Source organism: Camellia sinensis, chromosome 7 (genome assembly GCF_055761805.1).
Source record: "Camellia sinensis isolate YWXY chromosome 7, ASM5576180v1, whole genome shotgun sequence".
In the NCBI taxonomy this organism is placed as follows: domain Eukaryota; kingdom Viridiplantae; phylum Streptophyta; class Magnoliopsida; order Ericales; family Theaceae; genus Camellia; species Camellia sinensis.
Window position 1 is genome coordinate 68,206,031 of NC_138967.1, and position 12,224 is coordinate 68,218,254.

Sequence of the window (12,224 nt, forward strand, 5' to 3'; positions counted from 1 at the left end):
GTTTTTGTATTTTTGTTACAAAAAGATATATAAAAAGTAGAATGATAATTAACAACTTATAATGACTTTTGAATTTTTTGACTAAAAAATTTACTTCCAAACAAGGGTTCAGAGTATCCTACTCTTCACAAGAGTAAATATATATATATATATATATATTTATATTATTCACAAGATTAAATTTGTTTGCTCAGAAAAGTTACAAAAGTTCTTTTTTTTTTTTTAATTTGACTAACTAAAATCTGATTAATTTTTTTTTAGTATTTTAAAAGCTTATAACTCAAAACTTTTGATATGTGAAGTCTTTTGGTTAGTTAAGCTTATAACCCTAAAATACTGAAGTTTTTTAGTATTTTAAGTTTAAAATAGCGCAAATAAATAAAAATTAAAAAAATCCATCCAAGCATAGCCTCATTCAAAAGTTTTGATATGTGAAAAGTAAAAAATCTAGGCAATGCCCAAGTTAGATGACTGTAATTCAGGTTAAGTAGAAAACTGGTTCGATTCAAAAGAAATCGATTATTACCTAAGATGACAAAAAGTAATCATATTTTTTTTTATGCATTTTCCTTTTCGAGAATTTACAATTTTCCCTAGCTAAAAGAAAAAAGAGTTTACAAATTTCTTTCATAAATTTAAAATTAAAACAAACCTTAAAATTACCTAACAAAATGTTATTAGAAAAAAGAAAGTTTTTTAAATTTTGAAATTGATGGTCGAATTTAAAAGATGAAACTCTTTTATGAGAAGTACAAACTAGTATTAATTTGTGGGGTTCTCATTAGAAGTTAGTCTGAACTCTGAAAGTGGATGAGAATATCTCAAAGTGCTAGTTCTAACAGTCCAAATTTAAGGTTAAAACAAGATGATGTTATTTTTGAATGTGTAACTTAAAATAAAATACAATAGTTAAGGTCATTTTATTTATTTATTCACTTTTTTTTTTTTTTCAAAAAACCAAAAAACAACTATTTTAGCCAAAACCAACCAAGGCCATAATGCTCATACCAGTCAATCAATAGTTCAGTATTTGGGAGAGTTCACATAGAAATTGCAACAATATAATAAGACAGATTACCTTCTTAGGATGCAATCAATAACAATTCCAGTACACCAAACCAGTTTCCCTTCATCTAATTGTGTCATCTACATTAGCAATTATTTCCACGGTTGTTTTGTTGTGGAATAAACCATAGATACAAACAACACCAAAGCAAATCAATAAAAAAAATAAAAAACAAAAAACCAGGACACATAAAATACGTTGTCATATCCATTGGATCAGCGATTACATACGGAAGTTGTTAGTAAAAATTATACTTATTCCCAATCGACAGGAATTAAACAACAATTCAAACCCAACAATTGAATAAAAGTAACTAGGCAACTGTGTAATTGATTCAAATGTCTCAAAAGAATGAGAATTTCTCTGAAACAATTGATAATTACAAAGTAAATGAAAGATAATTTCCAGATGAAACTATCAAAGTTCACTAAGTTACAATTACAAAAGAAACTACTCCTAAACTGATAGAAACTACTCCTAGATACAAGCTAAGTCTAAAACTATTTTTTTGGGTTGTTGATGATCTCCTTCTTTCTGCAAATCTTGGCTTTTATATCTCTCCATCTTTCTCTGGTCCACTACCCCACTTCCTAAAATTTTGCAATTCATTATATCCCCCAAATGCTACTGTAACTGTTATCTCATTTCCAAGCCTTCAAACTTTATCGATTCTTCAAATCTCTCTATCAAAATAACCCTCCTCCATGATGTCACATATCCCTCAAAATTCTGAGCACTAGATCGACAGGAAACATAGCTCCATTTCACAATCATGACTTCACACAAATCAGCCCACTACACCAACAATTGTTTAATAACTACTTTACAACTATTTTCAACAATTCATTAACTTAAGCAATTCTTTCATTCGATCAAATGAAAGACTTTTACTTTGACTTTATTGTCATGTGTCATCATTCAATTGATTAGGGAATTTTACAAAAATGGGTGCAAACAATGCCCTCTAACTCTTTAAGAATGAGACTTACTCAAATTCTTGAAGAATTATAAAATTAAAATTAAATCGATAGTAACCCTTTCAACAAACAAACATATATAAAATATATGCCTAGGGCTAAAAATCTAGTAATTAAACACCATATATGCCAAAATAGTATTGTCGATAAATTTATGTCACTGTTATTAATGATTATATGTCATTTAATTGGCAAAATCATATTAACACTCAATCCAAGTGAGGTACATTATTTCAACAGAGTAAATTGGCAACATTTCAAGTATGTGATATTCAAGTGGTTAATTAGAACCACCTTCCACCAACAGAACTATGCTCTCTGGTCTTATATTATTCAAACAATGTTAGATCTGTAGCCAATTCACCAAAATTAAGTTTTGGTGTGATCCACAAATCCAAAATGGGTGTTGAATGCCATAATCCATAGTTTTTCATGGCTCAAAATTTCTGAAAAATTCAAGATTTTGAACAATGTCAAAATATTAAATTCATCACGAATTGGTTGTTCATCATTTTTAGCCATAGTTGGATTAAAATCACACCTTTTAGCCACATTGTTTGCATCACTCCCTGAACTACAAGTTGCAACAAAGGGTTGATTTTTTCTTTCACACATTAGTGGGTTAAAAACATTTTTTGAAAACCCAAAAAAGATTTCTTCCTTGCGAAATTGCCCCATTGCCATGAAATTTTTATTCTCATGGCCCTTTGCTTTTTCACCCATAACAAGTGATAATTTACTTTTTCATCATTCACAACCTTTAAAGGCGTAGGAAGAACAACTGAAAAGCCACAAATTTTGACTTCTATAAGAATTCTTAATGTTTCCCTCCATTGATGAATTTCGATCTCAAAATGGTCAATTTGACCATCAAGTTGACTAATTACTTTATCAAATGATTTTGTATTTCTAACCTCAAATAATATGATAATGACGCTATTATTTGAAATTTTTTCCAATCAAGATAATCAATTTTTTCTTGTAAATATAAAATGTCATTCTCACACCAACACATTTTATTTTCACAAGACCAAATCATTTCATCCATTTTTCTCGACACGTCATTCCATGAAAATCCACTTATTGGAACATCAAGTGATTGTGTTTTACAAGATTTTTTCATGCTGTATTTCAGATCTTCTTGCCTTCGAATTCTTGTCATCATTCCAAATTACGAAAATGTCCCACTGGGCGTGCCAAAAATTGTTAGTAAAAATTATGCTTATTCGCAATTGACAAAAATTAAACAACAATTCAATCCTGACAATTGAATAAAAATAGTATTGGTGGAGGTGGCAGTGGCTGTAGTTCCTTATATTTCTTTGATAAAGGGAAACCACATAAGGTCAAGTTCCCACTATATGAATCATTTCCAAATGTATTAAACTGGCTCCCTTGAGGAATTGGTCCTACTAGTTGGTTGTCCGAAAGGTTTAGTACCTCAAGAAACATCAAACTTTTCAATTGCTGAGGAATCTCCCCAACAAAGGTAGGATTCAGAGAGAGATGAAAAGGAGAGGAAAGAGGATATGAGCTTGATGATGGAGAAGGAATAAATGTATTACTCACTCTTATACACACTGCCAAGTCTTTCTATGGTGGTGGTGGAGCAGCCCAGCCCAGTCATCATGATGTACGACAACTATGTAATTGTATCCATCAACCATCATGACTTCCACCATCAGCCATGACTTCCAAGTTGGCTACAGTGAATCTTTGTCTTTTAATTCCAGTTGTCCCAAACCTATTAAGGAATGGTTTTACATAAACCAATGGGCAAATTACATCACTAGTCATCTATTTTGCCCATTGCGCCATTTTGGTTTGAGTAATTTTAATTAGCAATTTTAACTCTTAATTTTATATTTTGTGTTAATTTAGTTTGATTGATAATGCTAATTAGGGTTCTTGAAAAATATTATTGAGTTCGTTGTGGTTAACTTATTGAATTGATAAGTTTATATTTTTTGCCTATAAAAGCATGACACATGCCACTCATGCACCCATTTTTTATTGAAAAAAACTAAAAGTTGTAATCAATCAGATCAAATTGAGACAAAATTATAAATTCATATCAAAATCTAGTCCATTGAAATTGTAAAGACAAAAATGACGTAAGAGCAAAATTATAAAGACTACTAATATAATTTGCCATGAATCAATTAAAAGTGGTAATTGCCCTAGCTATTTACAAAGCAAGTAATGAAACATCTTGAGATTGCTTTGCTTTTTTATTGAACAGAAGCATAGGCTTAAGATTCATCATTTTTTATTGTCATACAGTTTGAAAAATATATGAATTTGACAGGGTATATTTTTCACAATTTCTTGAATGAAACATTTAAAAAAAATAGACGTTTTGGATTGTTTACTAAATACATTTTTCATACTACAAGGCAATAGAAAATGATGAATAGTTTGATCAAATTGTTGAGTATGATTTTGTTTGGTTGTGATAACTGGTACGTTATTCGCCACCTTCCTATTTAAGTTATGCCGGGTACGTGTTGTTGAAAACTCCTTCTTAGGTATTGTATTTAGTTTGATTCTGAGTACTTCACTTATTCTGGAGGGTGCAAGGTCGGGTTCGGAGTGTCGAGAGTGGAGCTGGAAATTTTCTAGGCTGGAGGACCAGAGCCGCACATGCGGAGAGGGGGTTGCATATGCGGGAAGTGAGGCCGCATGTATGGAAAACAGGGGAGTGACCTGGGTGCATACTAAAATAAAAGCACGTGAAGCAGCACGTGTAGGAGAGGGAGGGCCGCATGTGCAGGGAGGAAGGCCACACGTGCAGGAGGCATGCTCCACACGTGCGGGCTTGGGTGCCGCACGTGCGGTGGTAGGTGAGTTCGAATTTTTTGCTTTTTCTTTTCTTTGGGCTGATTGTATCTCACTTTTATTGTATCTCTCTCTCTCTCTAAAAACTCTTTTCTCTTCCTTCTCTCTACATTTCCTACACCAAACAAGATCAAATCCCTGATCTCTTTAAATCCCTTAGAAATTTGCCCATAGTTTCTTCATCAAAGTTGGATAACTTCTCGAGGGAATCATTGTGTGCGGTGGAGATCAAGTTTCCACACCGTTGATTTTGGGGAGTTTCTTCTCTCTTCTTCTCCAAAGCTTGAGGTAGGGGATTTCTTTGAGTTATATATATGTTTTTACAAGATTACGTTGATTTGGAACTCTTTTGGGTAGTATTAGGAACTTGGTTTTGTTTTATGTATTGTGATGATTTTCAAAATGGGTTTATTCCTTGTTCTTCTTGCAATACTAGAGGACTTGACTATATTATGGAAATGGGGAAAAGATTTCTCATGAAAGATGGAGAAATGTTTAGTTTTGGCAAAAACCTAAAAACTTGAGACTTTGTGGAAATGTTGGGAATTGTGGGTGTTTATCTATCATCATGTTATAATAAAAGAATGATTGAAGAAAATCTCTTGTGTTACTTGACAAAGGTAAATTTTCTTGGAATATGAAAATTTGGGGGTTTTGGGGAGTTATTGCTCAAAATGTAACTTAGTTATGAAATGGATAAATTATTGAGGATTGTAAAATGTATGAGTTTATTGGTTGGTCATTGAAAAAAACCTAGATGAATATATGGCTATGATGAGGAATAGCATTGAAAAGGGAAATGAGTGTGGTGATTGTTATGAGAACCTTGCATGGAATAGTTGAAAAATGGAAATTTTACTCACAAATGGAACATTGTGTGGAAGTTTTGTGAATGAAAGGATGTTGCATTTCATGGTTAACTCTTGCATGGCATGAATAATAGTTGCATTTGGCATTTCAATACTTTGCTTGTTATAACTATTGAATTGAGATTTGAAACCTTGCATTGAGAATGAAATATTGTAAAAAAATGAAAATGAGATTCATTGAAATGTTTTGGGGTAAATACGTTAGTAAGTCCGGATAGGAGGTGTAGATAAAATTGATTAAGTTGGCCTGAGTGTCTGGGGTAAAAGACCGAAAACACGAGTGGAGGAGGTACCACTTCCCTTCCGGTTAGCAACCGGTAAAGTGGGGTTTTCTTTGGTAGTGCTAGTTATGCCTACTTGCTGACGCCAACCTAGGGATTACCTAAGTCGTATTTACCGCCCCTTGAATTAAACTAATAACTTATGCATTGTTGAGTGTACGGGGAGCAGATATTCCGGCGTGCCCGTATTCCTTTCTTCCGAGCTCCGTCGATGTCCGATCACCTGCGAGTCAATAAGGATGATCTACCCGGCGGTGTGTGGCCGGAAAAACCCTCCGACGGTCAAGTTAGCGCACACCTTAGAGGGAATAGAGAGAAGGGAGAGAGTGTTTGAGTGTAAGGATTTTCTTACAGAGTGTTCGTCCATCTCGTATGGGGGGCGCAGACAGGCTTATATACCTTCTGTGCCCCATATCCACTCCCTGTCATCTCCTGACACGTGGCTCTGCTATCCCATCTGTCAGCTTAAACCATGCCGTTCATCACCTGCTCTCAACTGCCTGCCAGCATAGCTGGAACTCGGCAGCCGAGCTACCCTACCTCGGTCATACCATGCTTCATACCTTAAGCGCCCGACCGGATAACCGAATGAAGGACCGGGCTAGGCGGCATCTCGGCAAAGCTTAGCCCGGGATCCTCCTTTGGTCGGTCTTCTCGCCGGTCAGTCAACTACCTCGGCTGACCGCGCCTTTCCGAGCGCCGGCCTCTCGGTCTGTCTGATCTCGACAATCCTCAGACCGAGCATCCTGGTCTGACTGGTCACTTCCTGGCCGAGCACCTTCTGCACGGTTCGGGGCAGCACATAGTCCAAACTCTGCCCGGCCCAAGTTCTGGTAGCCCATCTCCGGGTGAACAGTCGATCATCTCGGCCCACTGCTCTGCTGGGCCCCCAACCTGTTCGGTTTATACCTCGGCCCAACGCCGGAGCATAAATCACCCTCTCAATTGCCCCTTAATTCCGTCCGCGGAAGCGTGACTGGGATTATTCACCTCGTCCGAGATAACGTTTATCCGGTCGTCAAGATGCCAAGCTTCGACCGAGCTAGTTGACGCAATTGTCCGCAGATTTGACCGGTTATATTCCTCGGCTGACCTTTTCTCGTTGAAAGTAGCTCGGTTGGCTCTTCGTCTTTTCAACCCGTCGCTTCAGTCCTGCCAAAGCCATAAATGGTGACACGTGGCGGTCTGCCATTGGTCATCGGGCAGCCAACCCGCCGTTTTTGCCAGAATTTGAATTTGGGCGGTCTCTAACGCCTATACAAACTTGCCCCCCCAGTTCCATTTTTCCTCTACTGCTGCATCCATCTCTGTCGATTCTCAGACCCAAGCTCGACTGCCATCCTGCCATTCTTCGTGTTTGGGAAGAACACCTTCGGCCCTTCACAGGTAAGATGTCCAATCTCTCTTATGTTGCTATTTACTCTTATTTTGCACACATTAGGACCCGAAAACATAGCTTTTAGGGCTTAGACCATAGAAAACGTCCTAAACCTCCCACTGTTCTTGGTGTTCTTCGTCTTCCTGAAGAACATCGAAGAACTGGGGTGAACCGGGCTCTGGGCCTTCTTTTGATCCGAAAAGTTAGCCAAACCGGGCAAACAACGTGTTTGTTCCAATCATGGCAAAAACCGAGATAACCAAAGGGCTTGGTCGCTTAACCGGGCTAACATCAGGTCTGCTTGGGCGACCGAGCTCCTTAATCAGACAACCGAGGTAGTTTGGCCCCCTTACCGACCGAGCTGAAGTCTAGCTCTCTTAGCGAAACCACACACTTACACTTACCATCCTTTTCCTGCAGAGTCCAAGGGGACCCCTGTCATTCCTGAACCTCTCAGGACCGAGCTGCAGCAATTTATCACCGTGCCTAACCCATCAACCGGGCTATAGTAAGTCGGCCACAAATGGGGAAGTTCCGCTTCCTTGTGGATACTCCGGCCGCGCTAGCCGCTTTCAGAGAGGACTACGGCGTCCCGGCCGACGTCCATCTCGAGCTGGCCGAAGAAGAGACCACGCCTTGGGGTAGGGAGGAATGCCCCTTCACCGTGCTATCCATCGTTGAAGGGGGTCTTCGTTTCCCACTCAACCCTCTCATAACCGAGTTCCTCCGCCGAACCGGGCTGGCACCCACACAGGTGTCCACCAACACATACAGAATAATCAACGGCGTACACGAATTGAACCAACGGCTGGGCGCCAACTTAGGCCTAGCCGAGATATTAAGGCAATACACTATGGGCCACACCGGTGACGGCCTGGCTTACTACTTGAAAATAAGACCGGGCAAGGAAAAAATCGTAACCGGCACCCCGGACAAAGATATGCACGATGATGATTTCTTCTGGGTGTCCGGCAACTACGAAACAGCCGAGGTGCCGGGCTGGTTCATAAGCAAGGACTTCGGTTCTTCATGTAAGCCACTCAAACTTGCTCGGTTAACTTTATTCTTTAGTTTTACTAACCGGTTTCCCTGTTTCTTTTACAGCTATCCAGGCCTTGCAAGCCAACTACCAATTCCCCAACGTCGAGGCAATTCGGGCCGTGCTTAGGTACCGTCACCGAGACTGCAACGAATTGCTCGGCTACACACCGACTTACAGATATTCTGCTCCGCGCCGGAGTAGAGTAACTGACTTCCTCAGAGCTCCTTCGCCACCTCCCGATCCAACACTACCAGACGTCCCATTAATCCGGTTAACTGACGAGCAAGAAATGGCCAAAAGATCTCGGATCAAAAACCTTCTAACCGCGACCTCAGCCGAGATACCGAGCGTCACCACCCGTTCCCCGGCTGCCGGTCAATCGAGTGCAGCCGTCGTAGCCCTTGCTTCTCCGGCTCCAGCTGCCGTGCAATCCGCCAGAGAAGCGCGCCGGGCTGGAAAAAGACCAAGGGCAGATCCCTCCGCCGAGCTCGTCACCGAGCTGACAACCGAGCATCCTGCTGAAACTCCTGCTCCCGTGCCCGCTTGGCGTCCTCAGCTGAAGCACCGGGGACAGGACATCCCGGCGACTGCATCGATCAAGGCAGACAAAGAACATTTGCTTGCCTTCGATCTCTCCAAAGCATTTCTCCTACCGGGCGACGTGGTAGGCAGTGACCACGTCCCTGACACCCGGCTGGTAAAATCTTCTGTGAAGTCGATGGCCAGGGTAAGTCGGCGTTCTTTTTAACATTTCACAGGTGTTTGCTCGGTCCTTCTTGCTCGGTCCCCTTTCTGATGTACTTTGCTTCTTTTTGCAGGCCATTCAAAAACAACATTTGGTCCTAGAGCGCATCCACCGGCTTAGGCAGAAAGCCAACGACACTGCGAGCCATGTTGAAAGCCTCCAAGCCGAGCTCGGCCGGGCTAAAGCTTCTCTCGAAATGGCCAACCATGACAATAATAGACTGCTCGGTCAGCTGGGCGCAGCCGAGAAAAAACAAAGTGAGCTTCAGGCCGAGGTTGACGCTTTGAAGAAGGCGAAGAAGAAGGCTTGCCGGGCTGCCAACAAGGCCGGGTTCAACGAGGCCGAGGAGAGCTATAAGAAGCAGGTGTTTGCAACACAAGACATCTACTTCAAGGCCGGTTGGAAGTCTGCCTGTGAACACCTCGGCCAGGGCTCTGACACCGACGTTTTTGCCAATCCTTCCAAAGCTTCACTACCGGTCTACCTCGTGCCATATGCAAATGATGTATTTACTGCGCTTCAAGCGGAGGCCGAGGAAGGACTTGAAGATGGAGAGGATGACACAGATTCTGAGGAAGAAGAGGCCGAGGTGCCTGAACAGCCCGGCAACGATGAGCCCGGCGCTCAAGAAGCAAGCCAAGCTGTTGACCTTGATGCTGATGCTGCCGAGGATGAGTTCGCCAATCTTTCCCCCTTAGTTTAGGTTTCTTTTCTTTGTATTTTTGCTTTCAATACACTTGATGTAACCGGGCTTTGTCCCCACCTTTTGTAATGAATTTCTTTATCAATGAAAAATTTTGAATTTTCGCCAAGTGTTTGCCCGGTAGTAATTAATTCTGTCTTCAGCAAACTATCTCGGTACGACTTATCATTTGAACACTTGTCGACCGGAGTCCATAACATGGTCGACGCAGTTGAGCATAACAAAACAAATTCACGCACCGAAATATCCATCTCGGTTGTTGCTAAGTTTGGACAAGATACCATGTTGGACAAGACGCCAACTCTTCCAACCGGAGTACTTCATCACGGTTGGGAATCCCAAGTTGGACAGAACACCAACTCCTCCAACCGGAGCAAATCATCTCGGTTGGGGATCCTAAGTTGGACAAAACACCAACTCTTCCAACCGGAGCAAATCATCTCGGTTGGGGATCCTAAGTTGGACAAAACACCAACTCTTCCAACCGGAGCAAATCATCTCGGTTGGGGATCCTAAGTTGGACAAAACACCAACTCTTCCAACCGGAGCAAATCATCTCGGTTGGGGATCCTAAGTTGGACAAAACACCAACTCTTCCAACCGGAGCAAATCATCTCGGTTGGGGATCCTAAGTTGAACAAAACACCAACTCTTCCAATCGGAGCAAATCATCTCGGTTGGGGATCCTAAGTTGGACAAAACACCAACTCTTCCAACCGGAGCAAATCATCTCGGTTGGGGATCCTAAGTTGGACAAAACACCAACTCTTCCAACCGGAGCAAATCATCTCGGTTGGGGATCCTAAGTTGGACAAAACACCAACTCTTCCAACCGGAGCAAATCATCTCGGTTGGGAATCCTAAGTTGGACAAAACACCAACTCTTCCAACCGGAGCAAATCATCTCGGTTGGGGATCCTAAGTTGGACAAAACACCAACTCTTCCAACCGGAGCAAATCATCTCGGTTGGGGATCCTAAGTTGGACAAAACACCAACTCTTCCAACCGGAGCAAATCATCTCGGTTTTAAACATTAAAAGAACAATCCGAGTGCTAATGCAAAATGACTTCTATAATTTGACAAAAAGAATTACATTCTGCTTTGCAAGCCAAAAAATTGCTTTACAAAAAAGAGGAAAGTAAAAAGCTTAAAAATAATACAATTTCAAGTTGGCCGCATTCCATGGCCGGGGTATGGCTCTTTCCTCTAGATCCTCCAAGTGGTAAGCCCCCTTGCCCGCCAGACCAGTGATCTTGTAAGGTCCTTCCCAATTTGCCCCTAGTTTGCCTTCTCCTGGCACCAGGGTGTTGCCCATAATTTTCCTCAAAACCCAATCCCCAACTTTGAACGGTCTGGGGTGCACTGTCTTGTTATACTTCTTGGAGAGCTCTTATTGGTAAGCGGCAACATGGATGAGGGCTTTCTCCCGGCGCTCTTCCGCTAAGTCCAACTCCAAGGCAATAGCCTCGGCATTTAGCTCGGGCTCAAAACTCTCAGTTCTGAGGGTGGGCATTTCAACTTCCAAGGGTATGACCGCCTCCATGCCATAAGCCAAAGCAAATGGAGTTTCCCCGGTCGAACGTTGCGGGGTTGTTCGATATGCCCAAAGGACGCTCGGTAATTCTTCAGCCCACTTGCCCTTAGCCTTTTCCAACCGTTTCTTCAACCCATCCAGTATAGTCTTGTTTGATGCTTCGGCTTGACCATTGGACTGCGGGTAGGCCGGGGTGGAGTTGTAGAATTCTATCTTTAGATCTTCACAGAATCCTCTGAATAGGCGACCGTCAAACTGGGTACCGTTGTCAGAGATCAAAATCTTGGGGACGCCAAACCGCGTGACAATGTTCTGCCAGACAAATCGCTTCACGTCTTTTTCTTTGATGGTTGCCAAGGGCTCAGCTTCAACCCACTTTGTGAAGTAATCTGTGGCCGCGATGAAGAATTTCCGGTTGCCCGGTGCTGTTGGCAACGGTCCCACTATATCTAGCCCCCACATGGCGAAAGGCCAAGGACTGGTGAGGGGAAGAAGTTCCCTGGCAGGCTGGTGGATCTGATGAGCGAATTTTTGGCATTTCTCGCACTTGCGGACATATTTTTGGGCGTCGGCCTGCATGCACGGCCACCAGTATCCCTGCGAAATAGCTCGGTAAGCCAAGGACCGTCCCCCGACGTGGCTGCCACAACTGCCTTCATGAATTTCAAACAAGAAGGCCTCCACACTGTTCGGGTGCACGCACTTGAGATAAGGACCGGTGAAGGACTTCTTATACAACACGCCTGATGGAGAGAGCCAAAACCGCTCGGACTTCACCCGGATTTTGTG

At 41.9% G+C, this 12,224-nt stretch overlaps 1 protein-coding gene across 1 annotated transcript; it reads left to right on the plus strand.

The window, feature by feature from the left end:
- The first annotated feature begins 8,467 nt into the window (after positions 1-8,467).
- LOC145795141 (uncharacterized) lies at positions 8,468-10,008 on the plus strand. Its single transcript, XM_082878106.1, has 2 exons — positions 8,468-9,178; positions 9,270-10,008. The coding sequence occupies exons 1-2, from the start codon at positions 8,741-8,743 to the stop codon at positions 9,897-9,899; spliced, it is 1,068 nt and encodes a 355-aa protein (XP_082734232.1). The 5' UTR covers positions 8,468-8,740; the 3' UTR covers positions 9,900-10,008.
- Positions 10,009-12,224: the final 2,216 nt, after the last annotated feature.